This window comes from Peromyscus eremicus, chromosome 1, assembly GCF_949786415.1.
Source record: "Peromyscus eremicus chromosome 1, PerEre_H2_v1, whole genome shotgun sequence".
In the NCBI taxonomy this organism is placed as follows: Eukaryota; Metazoa; Chordata; class Mammalia; order Rodentia; family Cricetidae; genus Peromyscus; species Peromyscus eremicus.
The window spans coordinates 25,956,619-25,975,765 of record NC_081416.1 but is presented as its reverse complement, the minus strand read 5'-3'; the positions used below and the strand labels follow the sequence as shown (position 1 = coordinate 25,975,765).

Sequence of the window (19,147 nt, the reverse complement as noted above, 5' to 3'; positions counted from 1 at the left end):
GCCCCACCGCGCGGTCCCCAGCTCCTCGACTCGGGCGACAGCTCGCTCGCAAACAACATGGCGGCCCGGCGCCCCGCTCCCCCTTCTTCCCACCCTCACCCCCACCCCCCCATCCCCACCGGCGCCGCCTCCTCTGCAGGTCCCCCTCGCTGGTGACGCGAGGCCGCGGCCCGGGAGCCCTAGACGACCCGCGCGGGAGAGGCGCGCGGCCGAGTGTGCGAGCGGGGCGCGCGTGCGCGCGCGTGCGGGGGGGGGGGCGCGGGGGCGGCGGAGCTCGGCGGTCGGCCTGGGGCGCGCGCGTGCGCGCTGGGGGGCGAAGGGGGGGGGAGGGAGAAGGGAGGCGCGCGCCGCGGGCACGCGCGCCGACATCCGGGCTCGCGGGGCCGCGCGCGCGCGCGCGCGGGCCGGGGGCGGAGCGGCGGCGGCGGCGGCGGCGGCGGTGGGAAGCTGCGGCCCAGAGCCCTCTCGCGGCCGCGGCAGCAGCAGCAGCAGCGCCCGCCACGGCTGCAGTCCGGCCGCCGCCGCCGCCGCCGCCGCCGCCGCCGCCGCCGCCGCCGCCTCGCGCCCCAGCCGCCCGGCCCGACATGAGTGAGGCGGCTCGGGATCCGTCGCCCGGAGCGCCGCCGGCCGTGGCCGCGGCCGCCTCGGAGGAGAGAAAGGGGAAAGAGCCCGAGCGGGAGAAGCTGCCGCCCATCGTGGCGGCCGGCGCAGCCGCGGTAGGTGCGGCGGGGGTCGGGGGTCGGGGGTCGGCGGGCGAGGACGGCCTGGCGAGGGGACCCCGGGGAAGTCGCGCCTCGAGGGCGAGCGCGGACACTTGGGAGCCCCTCTGTCCGCACTCGGGGAGTGTGGTCCGCGGCCCGATGCTGGGCGTTTGCTTGTCTTCGGGGGGGTCTGGCTCCCTACTTTCTCCAAAGGGTCGGCATCATCTGTTGGAGGAGCAGAGAGGTCAGGAGGGCGGCCGTGGGTTCCCACCGGGATGGAAAACCTGCCTGGAGGGCGCCGAGGCAGCGCTTCTCTCTGCTTCGCTTTTTCTGCCCTTTCTTCCTTCAGATTGAACAGACTCCGAGGCGAGTTTCCACCTAATTCTGACCTTTCCGTTGCTATCTGGGAAGTGGGAGGTAGATGCATCCCTCCTGCTTTTATTATTTTTTTCATGTGGTACAGACATGTGACTTAAAGGAGAGGGGCTTTATCTTCTTTTAAAACTCAAGTTATCTAAGCTTAACAGGGGTAATTTGCCAGCTGGATTTTCAAGGGTTGTTTGGAAGGCGCTCTCAGACTTCAAACTACATACTGCCAAATGATGTCATGGGACATCATCCCTTCTTCCCTTCCCCGTTTGTATTTGTGGTTGTGAGTCTGGTTGCTTATAATTAACCTCTGATTCTGACATTTTTATTTGACATACTATTTAAATACTTTGGATAAGTTTGCTTTCATGTATTTAAAGATTATGACTTGTCACGCGTCTGTACGTGACAAAATAGTAAAAGTTTAGGGAATATTATACATTTTAAATTTTCTACTTGCAATTAGTTTCTTGAAGCCGCCCTCTTAAATGACTAAGAACTTACTAAAATAGCTCGCTGCTCTTTATAAAATATTAGTATTGGAATAATGTTATGATTTGGTGGTTTTGTCAGAAATGTCTAAAGCCTGTAATAACTGACAACTCTTTTATCCTAAGTCAGTGCGGCAAATCGTGGACAGCAATGACACATTTAAGAGTAGCTACAGCTGATTGGTAAATTGCAGCTGTGGTTAGGGATTTCCTCGGGAAATGCTTTGAAGCAATTTGTCATTAAATTGAAGTCCTGGTTCCTGCTGGGGGTGCCCTGGGTTTTCAGAGCTTATTATGTAGGATTTCTTAACCCCAATGTGTTTTGTTTGTTTGTTCTCAAATCTGTGTGTGTGTGTGTCTTAGTGTGAGTGTACACGTATGGAGGTCGGGAAACCTCTGGTGTCAGTCCTCATCTTTGAACTTAATTGAGACAATGTCTCTTGTTTCTGAGTCTTCATAAACCAGCTTTCCAGGATTCTCTTTATCTCTGTCTCTTATTGATCTATAGCAGTGTTGGGATTACAGACGCACACCACTGAACCCATCTTTACGTGGGTTCTGAGGATGTGAACTCAGATCCCCACACCTAGAGGCAAATGATTTTACCTGCTGAGCCATCTCCCCAGCCTCCCAGCAGTTTTTTCCTGAGGTAGTTATTAAGGGGGGAAATGTATCTGTTTTTAGAAGCAATTATATGAATGATTTAGTTTCTAAAGTCAAGTACCTTTCCCCAAATCTATATTTATATCAGTGTAACTGAAAGAAAGGTTTGTAATAAAAAAAAATTACAGAAGTTGATGCAGTGTGGATGTAAGTCTAATGTGTAATATTTGAAGCCCATAGGTCTTTGTAATTTCAAGTTTTTCAGATTTTGGGAAGGTAACTAAGTACATATACTACATGTAATATCTACAGTGAAGTCCCAGCCAATTTCTCAGAATCAATTATATTTAAAACTGTAGAAAATATATTGTCTGATTATGCTAAATAGAATAAGGTTAAAAACTTACTTGCCTCATGTCATTTCAAGACAGATTCATGTTTTTGCCACCAAATGAATTAATTGCAAAGACATTTATTTCAGAATTGTGGACTGGTCAAAAAGACTATAGTTTAAGAATATTTTAAATCTTATAAGTAAGCATTGGGGGAGAAAACAGTTTGGAATAGAAAACTTGGGACTCTGAAGGGAGTTTCTGGGGGTGCCTTGAAGGGTCTTTCGACAGGTACTGCTGTTGGAATTTTAAATGGCACTTTAAGGGAACAGTATGTGTATTGTGTATTTGTCAAGGGCATTTTCAGAGCTGAAATTTTTGAGGTGTCACAATAAAAGGTCTAAGAAAAAATATGCTGACCTGAAAGTCGGGAAAGGCAGCAACTGGGATGACTGACTTCTCCAGTGGAGTCGGGGAGGCTCGATGGAATATGGTGGGCAGGGAAGGACAGTTTGCTGCCTCTTGGGTTGTTCTCGAACTCCTTCTTAGTTAAGCAGACTCAAGGTTTGTTTAGCAACCTAATTGGCATCTGTAACTTTGGGGGGCATTTTAGTGATTCTCCCTTTTTGCCCAAATTAGTAGCTCTGTCTTTCCAAGTTGAGCTTATGTTATATTTCAATCCAGGTGGCCCTGTAGCCGTGGCCTTTTCAGAGAATTGGTGTGCCGTGGTTATGGCAGTGTGAACACAGGCAAGAGTGACAGCTCTAAAGCAGAGCAGATCATGTTGATCCTGAACAAGGCTGAAAAGTTTAGGCCGTATTCTGAAGGTTTAAAGAGGGGATGAGATTCTCCCTCTACGATGGAGAGAGAATGCTAGAAACTGATAAATCCTGACATTCCCTCAGTGCCAAGTGCAGTTCCATTCAGAAGATGCCTGACACAGGACTCAGATTAGATGGACCATAGAGTTACTTTGGTAGCGTGTTGAGGTCCTGACTCACAATCCCACCCTAGTTTTCAGCCTTTGATGAAACCACAGTAAAATCACCTGGGAAACAAGCTCTTTCAGTCAGAATTTCAGAGAAGGAACTGGAGACATTATATTTTTCTTTTAACTCCTTGGTGTAGCTGAGAATGAAAACTGATGCTGTATATAGTGAATTAGGAGATCCATGAGCATGGCCCAAGATAAAGATAAAGAATTTGAAGTAGTGTGTGCGTGTACGTGTGCATGTGAAGGGCTGCCGATGGAAGTCCTGAATTCACTCAGGGTGACAGACTGAAGTAGAGATGAATATCATAAATTAATTACATTTATCATTAATTAATATGAATATCATTAATTAATACAAATGTTAGAAAAACATGGCAAAAAAAGGAGAGGCAGAATTAACTGAGGCAAGTGAGGATAAGTTTGATTGCTTTAATATTTAATATTTAATGAGCTGAACAGGAAAGAGAGATTCTCCATGGAATGGGATATACCAAGGAATAAAATGGATTCAAGAAATCTAAATTTTATATAAACTGGGGAGGTGAAGAGAAATCAGTTTAAACTCTGTCTGCCTGTCTGCCCCCCCAACCCCCACGCCCCCCACCCCCATGCCCCCCACCCCCCCGTGAGAGTGTGTGTGTGTGTGTGTGTGTGTGTGTGTGTGTGTGTGTATGTGTGTTTTGCAGAGGATCAAGCACTCAGGGTTTTGTGCACATACATTCTACCACTGAGTTAGATCTCCATCCCTAGTTTAGAATTTCAAAGGGAACTTTGCCCACAAATAGAAGACTCGGAACTGTGTCAAATAGGTAGGAGAAGAGTTTGAGAGAAAACACAAGGTGCATATAGAGGGCAAGAGTGAAAAGTTTGTGTTGTGTATAAATGAGGTTGCTGGAAGCCCTGGACCAAGGTGGAACTACCAGTCACTGAACATGTGCCATGCCTAGCTTTGCACTAAATGCTGCAGAAACCATAGACCAAGTTTATCTACAGGTCCTGCCTCAGGTGATTCGGGCTGATGAGTAAAGAGCAAATCAGTATGTAAACATCACAATAAGCTACAGAAACAGTTTGCAGTGTAGGAGATCGGTGTGCTCAGAACTGTGCAGACAGGCCTTAAGTAAAGGTAGTTATTTAAGCTGGCTGGCCATTCAAGGAATGGTGGGATCTGGATGAGCAAAAGAAAATATGCAAGGTAAACAGTGGGGGAAATAACATGAGCAAGCCTTCAAGGGAAACGTTAGGAGCGATAAAACAAGCCCAGTGGGAGCATGCTGGGGACTTGTGGGAGGGAAGTAAGAATGCATGGGGGCTGGAGAAGTTTGGACGTTTCCCCTGTGGCTAATGGGAAGGAAGCCTTTGGAATTCTCTGAATAGAAGAACAACCTAATGAAATTCTTGGTAGTGTATAGTTAGACTGGAGGAGGTAGGAAGAAAGTGAGGAAGGAGGGTTGTGGCCCGTGCTTGAGATGACGAGCACATCCATTGGAGTGGTGACCACAGACCACAGTGGTGTCCACAAAGTGGACAGGGTGGAAGAGTCCACATAGTGTGGAACCTAGGTGCAGGAATGAAAGAGAAGAAAGATTAATATAGGGGAAACAAAACCAAACAATTTTCCAGTGAAAATTTCTCAGAAGGAAAAAAAAGGCATATAAAAAAAAGCAGTCCATCCAGTAACATTCAAAAAATGTGTGTGTGTGTGGTTGGATGTAAATGTAAATTTACCTAAATGCTGCCCAGCTTATCATTTGGAACAGTCTTATATATGGAAACTTGTGCCTTTTGTCTGATGTATTCTAAATGGTGGTGAATGTATCTTACATAATTTAATAAACTACAGATTTTAAAAAATATATGTGACCTGATGTGGTGGTACATGCTTTATCTTGAGTTCCAGGAGAGTCGAAACTACATAGCAAGCCCCCCCCCCCTCTCTCCCTCTCCCTCTCCCTCTCTTCCTCCCTCCCTCCCTCCCTCCCTCCCTCCCTCTCTCTCTCTCAAAAGTGTATATAATAAATAATAACTGTTGAGTACATACTCTGCGCTATCCATTTTTTCATGTGTCGTGTGTCATTTAGTCAGTTAATGCAACCAGCAACAATCACAACAACCCACTGTATAAGTTATTATCCCATTTTTTTCAGGACAGAAATTTAAGTCAGATTTCTTATACCTTGCTAAAGGGTAAAAGGATACTCAGGTACAATGGTTGTTTCAAAAATATGCTTTTCCCTATTCTAAACTCTCTGTGTCCCTCTCTGGTGGCAACATGTGGCACAAAGAGCCTCCACCTAAAGCAATAATTCCAATTTGAAAAGGAGGATGCCGTCCAGGAACATATTTGTTTAAACTTGTTTCCAAAGATAGGAATATTATGGGAAAGAAAATGTATTCTAGAATATCTGATCATTTGGTTTTAATGTTATGGTATGAATATGTAATTAAATTCTATATAAAACAAAACAATCTGATAAAGTTAAAAATAACCTCTCAGAGAGATTAAAATAGTCCTTAAGGAGTTTTCAGTTGAGAAAAGAGGACTGGTAGCTATATAAATACATATCCTGGGTGTCTAATTTTGAGTGGATTGTAAAGTCTCTCAACTTTTTTTTTTTTTTTTTTTTTTTTTGGCTGCAAAGCCAGAATGCACATCTGCTTATCCTCCCATTCTTGCTTAGCCCAGGATTTGGAACAAAAATAATTTGACTATATTTAACAATTGGAAAAAAAATGTGTTTATAAATTGTGAACTAGAAAATGCCCCCAACATGTCAAGTGTAAGACCACTTTGCTATTTGTAATTCTTTGTCTATGAAGTGAAGAAAATAATAATAGCACCTGTATCACATAATAGATATGAAATCTAAAATAATACACAAAATATCTACATCTGTACTGAGAAATTGTACGTCAGTCAGCCCTTGCTATTCCTCTTATGTGGGTACTTTTCTCCTCAGACTCTGTACCGAGTGTAAGCTCTGCACCAATCCATCTCTTTTCCAGGCCTCACAGAAGGAAGAGATGCCCTGCACTCTGAACTCTGCAAGACTGGTATATGTCAGAATTCATATGGATTTCTTTTTGAAGAAGAAAAAATAGCTGCAAAAGGGGTATCAGCTTAGTGTTACAAGAATTAGCAAGTGCTTTTGGCGTTGTTTTAAAATTAGCTTCCTTGGTTTTAGAGTTGAGGAAAAAAAGATCCACAGTGGCTAAATGAGGAAGTGGGTGGAGCTGAGAAGGCTCTGAGAAGCTTTGATATCTGATTTTTCACCTACTTTTTCTAGCATTACAGTTAAATGTATGGGTAAAATGTTTTATGTTGATCCTTATACAAATAACTAGTTGTTCTTAAGTTGATATTCCTACCTTAAGAGGGATCTGTGTGACATTTTAGATAAGAGTTAAACTATTGTTAAGAATGAATATAGTTGGACTGGAGTGTAGCCCAGTGGTAGAGCACTTTCCCAGCATGCACAAAGTTATGTTCTATCCCAAGCCCCAGAGGTGGGGATCAAAGACTGGAATGACTATAGTTGAATGCATGGTTTAAATATAAAATTTATTGAAATTTTACTAATTAGGTTGAATTGAAAAGTTATTCTGAAGTTTAGTTATCAAAAGTACAATAAAATTCCTAAGCACTAGACCAACGGATCCCAGCTGGATCAACAACAGAGAGGGAGAACAAGGAATAGGAGACCATGGTAAATGAAGACCACATGAGAACAGGAAGAAGCAAAGTGCTAGAGAGGCCCACAGAAATCCATAAAGATGCCCCCACAACAGACTGCTGGCAATGGTCGAGAGACAGCCCGAACTGACCTACTCTGGTGATGGGATGGCCAAACACCCTAATTGTCGAGCTAGAAACCTCATCCAACTACTGAGGGATCTGGATGCAAAGATCCATGACTAGGCCCCGGGTGGATCTCTGGGAGTCCAATTAGCGAGAGTGAGGAGGGTTTATATGAGCGAGAATTGTTGAGACCAAGGTTGGATAAAGCACAGGGACAAATAGCCAAACGAACGGAAACACATGAAATATGAACCAATGACTGAGGGGTCACCAACTGGATCAGGCCCTCTGAGTGGGTGAGACAGTTGATTGGCCTGATCTGTTTGGGAGGCATCCAGGCAGTGAGACCGGGTCCTGTGCTCATTGCATGAGTCGGCTGTTTGAAACCTGGGGCCTATGCAGGGTCGCTTGGCTCGGCCTGGGAGGAGGGGACTGGACCTACCTGGACTGAGTCTACCAGGTTGATCTCAGTCTGCGGGGAAGGCTTTGCCCTGGAGAAGATGGGAATGGGGGCGGGCTGGGGGGAAGGTGAGGGGGGCGGGAGGGGGGAGAACAAGGGAATCCATGGCTGATATGTAGAACTGAATTGTATTGCAAAATAAAAAAATAAATAAATAAATAAAATAAAATAAAATAAAAAAATTACAACCCCCCCAAAAAAAAGTACAATAAAATTAACTTGGTGTTAATTCAGATGTTTTTATTAAAGAACAGCAAGATTCTTATTAATTAGTGGTAGGATTATGACCTTATTCTAAAATAGTATTTGGGTCTGGAGAGATGGCTCAGCGGTTAAGAGCGCTTATTGCTCTTCCAGAGGACTGAAATTCAGTTCCTAGCACCCGTGTTGGATGGGTCACAACTACCTCTGACTCCAGCTCCATGGGATCTGATAACCTCTTCTTGCCTCTGCACACCTGCACACTTATGCACATACCTACGCAGACACAGCCAGGCATATACACAGATAAAAATAAAGCCTACAAGTATTGTGCTGTGTAAGGCTCTCTCTCTCTCTCTCTCTCTCTCTCTCTCTCTCTCTCTCTCTCTCTCTCTCTCTCTCTCGTGTGTGTGTGTGTGTGTGTGTGTGTGTGTGTGTGTGTGTTGTGAAGCAGATGAATACATCTTAGAGGCCACCTTGCCTCCTGATGGTAAGTGAACACTGAAGTTCAGTGCTGAAGTGCTGATGCCTGTGACAGTCAGTTGTCAGTTGTCATTAAGATTAATTACATCGCGACTTTTTTTTTTTTTATAAAAATGTATTGGTTTATTTTAGTCTGTTATGGGTAGGATTATCAAACTGCTGTGCATGTATAATGGTACTCAGAGGGTCTGTTTAAGCCAGTAATATAAAACAGCTCTTCTGGGGAGTCTATGGTTCTGTCCTATGTCTCAGAAAGAGCAGAACCTCTGTGGCCAGGAAATGACTACATTTCCCAGTCATCTCCCCCACATGTATTTTCTTTAATTAAGAAATTTTTTATTCATTTTACATACCAATCACAGATCCTCGTCTGCATTGTGACTTCTGTAATGGAAAATAATGTTAGTTCGAGCATAGAGTCTTGTAAAAAAAAAAAGTAAACTGTATCTTCTGTGAGCCTTGTGTCAATTAAGTAATAATAAAATTATCTCAAAATCTTTATCTTTATTAATATCCTATAAAGGATACAGTTCATATAAAAATTCTACTTGGGGACTGGTACTATGTAGTTTAGAAAAAAAGTTCACAACTTAAGAGTACCTGAAAATTCACAATTTAAGAATATAAAGTTAGTATTTGGGATTTTGTAATCCAGCATCAGGGAAAGAATATAAAAGAGAACATATCTTACCTGGTATCAAGACCTGAAAGAGTTCTTTTATGGATTCTAAATACACTTGAGGCCTTATATCTGATATGCTCCTGATTGGTAGCTAGGAGAGTTTGTTTTAGAAACTGACAAAGCAAGAGATCTTAAGTATTGCTTATTTTAACTTAAAACATACAGATGTATTTGCCTGTTACTCATTTGACATAATGACCTTTACTGAGTACCTCAGGAAACCATTTACTCTTTTGTGAAAAGTAGTTTTTATATCCATCATAGCTAGTCTACCCTGCATTCCTTGAGACTGAAGGATGGGTTTTGTAGATGTAGAAATTCAATTTAGTGTATTTCAGAGACTGTAAGATAGGAAGAGAGATTACCATTTCATATCATTGTGTGATGGAACAGAGGCAATTATACCTTTATCAAGTATTGTGTTGGAATGTAAACAAAAATGTTTATGTTCTAAGGCAGTTTTTGGAGGATGATCAAAGTAGATTGTACTAAAATCATATTCACAACAGAAATTGGTACTTAAAAGTGATCAGTGAAAACTGGATACCTCCCCTTTGGGCATCTAATAGAAAATATGATTTAAGAAATTAGATATTTGACTCAGATATTGTTCCTCAGTAGATTTTGAAAGTAGTACTCAAATATTCAAAGAAAATAAGGTTGAAATACATCATTATGTGTTAATATGAGCAGAGCAGGTATTCTAAGTATTTGTGTATTTAACTTTTTAATATTATTTAATATTGTAATATAACATATAATCTGAATGTTTATATAGTCAGAAAACTGTGGAGGCCCATGTTAGGTACTAGCAAAATAAAAATTATTATAATTAGACTTTTCTGCTGCTTCAAATATGAACTTACTTAATAAATTCATGGACCATCTCTACTCAGAGAATGAATTCTATTGCTTATTACTAGGTTGAAGTATTTTGAGTATATTTTTCTCTCAATGAATTTTTAAAGTTCAACTCCCTGCCCCCTCCCACCCTCGGCTCTTTGTGTTTCAATCTGTAACAGCTGGTTGAGTATCCTCCTACTGTCTATTCTTCAACACATACAGCCCACTGTTTGCAGGCTGGCCATATTCCAAGACTTCATCTCTAGTATTCTTCTGTAGAACTCCAGACAAGACTGAAAACCCTGAAAGTCGGTTATAGTGTGTGTGGCAGGTTGAAGCTTAAGAAGGGGTGCAATGTTCATCAGCATTTCAGTCCCTACAACTTCATCAGAGTTTTCTCGTCAGTCCTTGTCGTTGCCTTCATTCTCTAGCTTCCCATTCATGGTCAGTTCATTCACATGATTTCTGCCATTCCATCCCACTGAATCTGTTTGTCTGTGCTGTCTCTTAAGATTTTGTAGTTATTCATTGGGATAGATGCACCCTAATAATAGTATAATAATAACCCAATAATAATAATAATATTATTATATTTGGTTGATATTATTATTGTTGTTGTTATTGTTATTATCGGTTTTTCAAGACAGGGTTTCTCTGTGTAACAGCCCCGGCTGTCCTGGAACTCACTTCATAGATAAGGTTGACCTCAGACTCACAGAGATCCGCCTGCTGCTGTTTCCCAAGTGCTGGGATTAAAGGCGTGCACCACCACCCAGCTTTCTTTTAAATTATTTTATGTATATGTGTTTTATGCCTGCATGATATCTGTGCACACCATGTGTTTGCCTGGTGTCCTTAGTGGCCAGAAGAGGGCGTTGGATTCCCTGGAGGTACAGATGGTTGTAAGCTGCCATGTGTTTGCTGGGAATCAAATACTGGTTCTTTGGAAGAACGGTCAGTGCTCTTAACCACTGAACCATCTCTCCAGCCCCCTTTCTTGGTTTTTTAACACATTGCCTTCTTCTGGATTTCTTTTCTTTCATCACTTACTCTTTACTTCCTATAATATCTCACATCAAACAGTTTTACCCTTATATTGTTTGTTCCTGTATACAAAGCCCTATTAGAAAATGTCAGTTAATTTATCATGTAAAACCATGTTTGCTACTGAGCCTTTGCTCCTTGTCTAGTTACTCACAAACTGTATGTATGCCTACATCACCCTAAGATGTTCCTCCAATTAGCCCTCTTCATTGCAATGAGATGCCAAAATATATTTTCTCTTGAAATTTCAAGCATTGTATGTTGTTCATTTCTCACATAACTTATTCAACAGTTTCTCATCCTCACTGCTTCAAACTTAGACTATAAATAGTTCTTGCCATTTCGTTCTTGGTTGGCCAGGCCGCCATCTTTTAGTCACTCTTTCAACTATATTAGTTCAAGTTCCATTTCTTGAAATTGGGTTGATTTATCTCCCAATACTATGTATCTCTTTTCAATTTTCTCTTTTACCTTTGAGAATCAACATTACAAATGTAAGAGAGAATAGGACTATAGTGGTTATATAGTTGCTAACTAAATTAATTATTTTATTAGTATTTCAAAATCTCACAAGTGAACTAAGCAGTGTTCCTGGAGGCTTCATCTTTATTAAGATAAGATGAAGGAAGGGAGAGGGAAAAACTGCAAGCCTTTCCTAAATCATTAGGGTGTTAGAGGTCTCCCTAAAGTATACTTAATTTTGTATGTATGTTAATTTCCTCTGGCTAGTTGAGTTGCTCCTAAAGTTATTAAATATCATTCAACATCAATAAAAGTATAAGCACAAAGAGTAGTTAGGAAACTTGGCAATATATTATATTTAACATTTTTGTTTCCACAGGTCAAGCCCCGACTAGCGATGGCTACTATAGCTAGTGTGGGAGTCCATCTGAGTCCAGCTCTGACTTGGTGAAGGGTTCTTGCAGGAGGAGAGAGGAATGGAGAAATGATAAATAGATAGAAAGAGATAATAAGAAAGACAAACACAGGATAGCTGCAGGAGGGTCCTGGGTCAATACCCGCTTGCCTCGAGTACAATGTCAAAGGGCTTTTTATACACTACCAAGGGGCAAGGCGAAAGACCTCCCCCTTTCAAGATCAAAGCAAGTACAGCCAAGTGCAGACCCTTCAATATACCTGGTAACCACGCCTGTGGCCAGATCATCCCATTATGCAGCAAGCTCAGATTCTCTGACTTTGAGTAAGGTCTTACTAGGGAGCCCTTGTGGGCCCCCACAAGCTAGAGGTTCTGTGATATGGTGATTTAAAAGTGTAGACTTAATAGTCAGTAGACTGGAGTTTGAACTCTGGTTCCCATGGTCTGTGAACTTGAGCATGGATGACATTTCAAGTTCCTCATCTGTACAATGAAGTGTGAGTACTGTTCTAGTCTGCTTTTCTATCGCTGTGATAAACTCCACAACCAAAAACAAGTTGAGGGAGGAAAGGGTTTGTTTTATCTTATACTATACTGTCCATCATCAAGGGAAACCAAAGTAGGAACTCGAGACAGGGACCTGGAACAGAAACTATGGAGGAACATGGCTTACTGGCTTGTTCCCAGGCTCCTGTTCAGCTCAGGTCCACCTGCCTAGGGATGGTACTCCCCACAGTAGACTGAGTCCTGCTACATCAATTAGCAGTTAAGAAAATGCCTCACGGACGTGCTCATAGGCCAGTCTGATGGAGGCAGTTCTTCAGTTGAGGTCCTCTCTTTCCACGTGTGCCAAGTTGACAACCAAGATTAGCCACACAAGTATCTGTATCATAAGAATGCTTTAATGGATTAAAGCATCAAATATAGTAGTAGGGGTATAGTAAACATCCAGTGAATGATTTGTTCCAGTGTGGTGTTATACCAGTAATAATCATTTCTTGAGTATTCATTATATTGTAGTTCTAATAATACCTTTGACATACGTGTCTATGATTCCAAGACTTGTGATTCCTTTCCCATATCTATTTAAAGACTATATTTTCAGTTACATAATATGTTCAACTTTTCTATATATGTGTAGATGTTCATGTGTGTGTGCACACGAGTGTGGAAGTCACGGCTGGGCATCTTCTTCAGTTGCTCTCCACATTATTTTTTAAGACAAGGTCTCCCCTCACCACTTAGCTACCCTGGCCAATTACCTGGGTGTTTGGATCAAACTCAGGTCTTCATGCTCGTGGAGCAAGCACTTTACCAACTGAGGCATCTTCCCAGCCCAGGTACGTTGAACTTTTATAGACAGTGTTGTGTCCTCTAACTCTAACAAAGAAATATTAACTTGGGATTCACTGAGCTGCATAAGCAAATAGCAATAGCAAAGTCTGTGAGCAGCCAAAGAGGTCACACATTAAAAATATGCATCTAGCCGGGCGGTGGTGGCGCACGCCTTTAATCCCAGCACTCGGGAAGCAGAGCCAGGCGGATCTCTGTGAGTTCGAGGCCAGCCTGGGCTACCAAGTGAGTCCCAGGAAAGGCACAAAACTACACAGAGAAACCCTGTCTCAAAAAAAAAAAAAATATATATATATATATATATATATATATATATATATATATATATATATGCATCTAGCTGGGCATTGATGGTGCATGCTTTTAATCCCAACACTCGGGAGGCAGAGCCAGGCGGATCTCTGTGAGTTCAAGGCCAGCCTGGTCTACAGAGTGAGATCCAGGACAGGCACCAAAACTACACAGAGAAACCTGGTCTCGAAAAATTTAAAAAAAAAAAATGCATCTATGTTCTTGTGGAAATACATCCTTCAGATTCTCAATGTCTTATCACATTTTGGGTGGAGCATATGTATACATGTGCATATTTTTATGTGTTCAATTACACATGTGTGTGCAAGTTCAAGTGTATACAAGTGTGTATATATACATGTGCAGTGGAAATCAGCAGACAACGTTTGAGCCATCAACAGGCACTTCCACCTTTGTGTTTTCAGGCAAGGTCTTTCTCAACTAACCTGGAGTCCGGCCCGCAAACTCCAAGGATCTGCCTGTGTCCACCTCCTCAATGCTAGGATTACAAGAATGTGCCACCATGCCTGTTTTATTTTTATTTTTATTTTTCTCTCATCCATTATATCCTGACTATAGTTTCCTATTATGAGAAATCCACATGAGTCTGTTTAAGGGAGTGACAAGGATTTATGAAAGTAATAAAGGGGAAGATACACTCACAAATACAGAACCAAGTGAACAGCCACCATCTAATCTTCCAGTCCCTCCCCCCAACTCCCTTCTCTCACATATCCACTCCTCCTGTGTTTACCTTCCAAAAAAAAGAGCAGGCTTCCCAGAGATAGCCACCAAACATGCCCTCACAAGATACAATAAAACTGGCACAAACCCTCATTTCAAGGCTGCATGAGGTAACCCAGTAAGAGGAAAGGGGGTCCCAAAAGAGTCAGAGACACCCCCCTTCACAGTTGTGAGTCACACAAGAACACCAAGCTACACGATCATAAAGTACATACAAAGGACCTAGCTCAGACCTATAGGGGTCCACATTTGTTACTTCATTCTCTGTGAGCCCCTATGAGCCCTGCTCAGTTGATTCTGTGGGCCATGTTCTTGTGGTGTCCTTGACGCCTCTGGCTCCTACAGTCCTTCCTCCCCTATATTCTATAGGTTGTTTTTACTCTTACTCTTTAGTCTTTGGGGAACCCGCCACCCAGCTCCCAAATAAATCACACAGAGGCTTGCTCTTACTTAAGAATGCCCGGCCTTAGCTTGGCGTCTTTCTAGCTAGCTTTTCTTAACTTAAATTATCCCATGTACCTTTTGTCTCTGGGCTTTTATCTTTCTCTATTCTCTATACCTTTCTTTACTTCTTACTCCATGGCTTGCTGTGTAGCTGGGTGACAGGCCCCTGGAGTCCTCTCCTTTTCTCACTCCTCCTCCTCCTTCTCAGATTTCTCTTCTTTATTCTCTCTGCCTGCCAGCCCTGCCTATCCTTTCTCCTGCCTTGCTATTGACCTTTCAACTCTTTATTAGACCAATCAGGTATTTTAAACAGGCAAAGTAACACAACTTCTCAGAATTAAACAACATAATGCAACATAAAATAATGCAACACATCTTTACATCATTAAATTGATGTTCCACAGCATAAACAAATCTTAAACTATCTTAAAATAATACTCCACAACACTCCCCCTCTGCTATGGGCTTCCCCTGGCTCTACCTAGTGTTCAGCTGTGATTCTCTGTATCTGTTCCCATCAATTGCTGGATGATGCCCCTCTGATGCCAATTGGGCTAGGCTCCAGTCTATGAGTATAGCAGGATATCATTAGGAATCATTTCATTGACTTGTTTTTTTCCCAGTTGTTTGGTTCTATCCTAGTCTCTGGACTACTGTCTAGCCCCTGGTTCCTGGCCATTAGGCAGTGTCAGACATGGCTCCCTTTTGTAGCATGGGCCTTAAGTTGGACCAGTCATTGGTTGGCCGCTCCCACAAGTTTTGTGCCACCTTTACCCACTACCCACAAAATCTCGTAAGCAGGACAGATTGTAGGTCAAAGGTTTTGTGGCTGGGTTAATGTCCCAGTCCCACTGCTAGGAGCCTTGCCTGGTTACAGAAGATGGCCAGTTCAAGCTCCGTATCCTCCCACATCACTAAGAGTCTTTGATACTATCCCCCTACAGATTCCAGGGAGTTTCCATTGCACTAGGTTTCCCTGGAAATGTCCCCCAATTCCAGTCATCTCTCCCAGCACTCTCTCCCTCCACTCCCCTCCACCTGATCCCTTCATCCCCACCCACACATAGTCCACCCTCAAAATCTATTCTATTTCCCCTTCCCACAGAGATCCATGTGTCCCCCTTTAGTCTCTCCTTGTTACTTAGCCTTACTGGGTCTGTGGATTGTAGCCATAAAAGTAATGATTGTCCTTTACTTAACAACTAATGTCCACTTAAAAGTGAATACATACCATGTTTGTCTTTCTGGATCTGCGTTACCTCACTTAGGATGATCTTTTCTAGTTCCATCCATTTACCTGCAAATTTTATGACATCATTGTTCTTAACAGCTGAGCAATACATTTTCTTTATCCATTCTTCAGATAAGGGACATCTAGGTTGTTTCCAGTTTCTGGCTATTATCAATAAAGTGGCAATGATCATAGTTGAGCAAGTGTCCTTGTGGTAGGATGGAGTGTTCTTTGGGCATATGCCCAAGAGTGGTATAGCTGGATCTTAAGGTAAATCAATTCCCAATTTTCTAAGGAACTGCTGTATTGATTTCCAAAGTGGCTGTACAAGTTTGCACTCCCACGAGCAATGTAGGAGTGTTTGTGTTTTTGATCTTAGCCATTCTGACAGGTGTGAGAAGGAATCTTGAAAGTAATTCTGATTTGTATTTCCCTGATGGCTAAGGATGTTGAACATTTCTTTAAGTATTTCTTAGCCATTTGAGATTCTTCTGTTGAGAATTCTGTTTAGATCTGTACCCCATTTTTTAGTTGAATTATTTGGTTTGTTGATGTCTGGTTTCTTGAGTTCTTTATATATTTTGGATATTAGCCCTCTGTCAGTTGTGGAGTTGGTAAAAAAATTTTCCCATTCTCTAGGCTGTCATTTTTTCCTGTTGACAGTGGGCTTTGCTTTACAGAAGCTTTTCAGTTTCATGAGGTCTCATTTATTGGTTGTTGCTTGAAGCATGATCCTAATTAGTTTTATTAATAAAAACCAGGAGTCAGATATCAGGGTAAAGCTGAAAGATCAGAGCAGAGCAGCAGCCACTAGAGACTTCTTACCTCTATGAATCATCATCAAACTGAATGGAGGAACCAAGATCCTGTCTCCACCCGCCTTATATTCCTGTCTCTACCTCCCAATCATGCTGGGATTAAAGGTGTGAGCCTTCCAAGTACTGGGATTAAAAGTATGAGCCTCCCGAGTGCTGGGATTAAAAGTGTGAGCCACCACCACCTGACCTCTGTGTTTAACTAGTGACTAGCTCCACCCTCTGATCTCCAGGCAAGCTTTGTCAGAACACAAAATATCACACAACAGTTGTTCTTAGTACTTGTGCTATCGGTGTTCTGTTCAGGAAGTTGTCTCCTGTGCCAATGTGTTCAAGGCTATTCCCCATTTTCTTTTCTATTAGGTTTAGTATATCTGGTTTTATTCTGAGATCTTTGATCCACTTGGACTTGAGTTTTGTGCAGGGTGATGAATATGGATCTATTTGCATTCTTCTACATGCTGACATCCAGTTAGACCAGCACCATTTGTTGACAATGCTTTATTTTTTCCCGTTGTATATTTCTGGCTTCTTTACCAAAATTCAGGTGTCCATATGTGTGTGGATTTATGTCTGTCTTCAATTCGATTTCATTGATACACCTGTCTATTTATATGCCAGTACCATGCAGTTTTTGTTACTATAACTCAGTAATACAGTTTGAAATCAGGCATGGTGATACCTCTGGCAGTTCTTTTATTGTACAGGATTGTTTTAGCTATCCTAGATTTCTTTTTGTTTTTCTATGTAAAGTTAAGTATTGTCCTTTCAAGGTCTGTAAAGAATTGTATTGGAATTTGATGGGGATTGCATTGAATCCATAGATTGCTTTTGGTGGAATGGCCATTTTTATTATGTTAATCCTACTGATCCGTGAGCATGGGAGATCTTTTCATTTTCTCCAATTTCTTTCTTCAAAAACCTGAAGTTCTTGCCTTTTCACTTGCTTGGTTAGAGTTTACCCCAAGATGTTTTATTTGTGGCTATTATGAAGGGTGTTATTTCCCTGATTTCTTTCTCAGCCTGTTTGTCATTTGTGTTTAGGAGGGCTACTGATTTTTTTGAGTTAATTTTGTATTTAGCCAAGTCACTAAAGGTGTTTATCAGCTGTAGGAGTTCTCTGGTAGAATTTTTTGGGTTGCTTATGTATACTATCATATCATCTGCAAATAATGATACTTTGACTTTTTCTTTTCCAATTTATGTCCCCTTGATCTCCTTCAGTTGTCTTATGCTCCAGCTAGAACTTCAAGTACTATATTGCATAGATATGGAGAGAATGGACCACCTTGTCTCATTCCTGAGTTTTGGTGGGATTGATTTGAGATTCTTTCCATTTGATTTGATGTTCTTACAGACTTCCTGTAAATTGCCCTTATTAATTCAGATGTGCTCCATTCCAGGACTTTTGTCATGAAGGGGTGTTGAGTTTTGTCAGAGGCTTTATCAGCATCTAATGAGATTATCATGTGGTTTTTGTTTTTCAGTTTGTTTATATGGTGGATTACATTGGCAGATTTTCATTTCATTTCATGAACCATTCCTACATCTCTAGGATGAAGCCTACTTGATCATATTGGATGATCTTCTTGATGTGTACTTGGATTTGGTTTGTGAGTATTTTAGCATCAATGTTCATGGGGAAAATTGGTCTGTAATTCTTTTTCTTGGTTGACTCTTTATGTGATTTGGGTATTGGAGTGACTGTGGCCTCATAAAATGAATTTGGAAATGTTTCTTCTATTTCTATTTTGTGTAATAATTTGAGGAGTATTAGCATTAGCTCTTCTCTGAAAGTCTGGTAGAATTCTGTGCTAAAACCATCTGGCCCTGGGCTTTTAATGACTGCTTCTATTTCCTTAGGAGTTATAGGTCTATTTAAATTGTTTATCTGATCTTGATTTAACTTTGGTAAGTGGTATATATTGAGAAAATTATCCATTTCTTTTAGATTTTCCAATTTTGTGCAGTAGAGTATGACCTAATGATTCTTTGGATTTCCTTGGTGTTTGTTGTTATATCCCCCATTTCATTTCTGATTTTGTCAATTAGGATATTCTTTTTCTGTCTTTTAGTTAGTTTGGATAAGAGTTTACCAACTCTTGGTTTCATTGATTTTATGTATTGTTCTCTGTTTCTATTTTATTGATTTCAGGCTCAGTTTGATTATTTCCTACCACCTACTCCTCTTGGGTGAGCTTGCTTACTTTTGTTCTAGAGCTTTCAGTTAAGTCATTAGTATGAGATCTCTCCAATTCTTTCTGTAGGTACTTAGTGCTATGAATTTACCTCTTAGCAGCACTTTCATTGTGTCCCATAAGTTTGGGTATGTTGTACATTCATTTTCATTGAATTCTAGGAAGTCTTTTAATTTCTTTCTTTATTTTTTC

General features: G+C 41.6%; 1 protein-coding gene across 2 annotated transcripts in view; it reads left to right on the top strand.

Annotated features, from left to right (window-relative positions):
* The first annotated feature begins 584 nt into the window (after positions 1 to 584).
* Positions 585 to 19,147, top strand: part of Hectd2 (HECT domain E3 ubiquitin protein ligase 2) — a 79,421-nt gene continuing 60,858 nt past the window's right edge. For both annotated transcript variants that reach the window (XM_059258782.1, XM_059258783.1), the window contains exon 1: positions 585 to 716. In XM_059258782.1, the coding sequence (XP_059114765.1) occupies positions 585 to 716 (132 nt within the window). The remainder of the gene's footprint in view (positions 717 to 19,147) is intronic.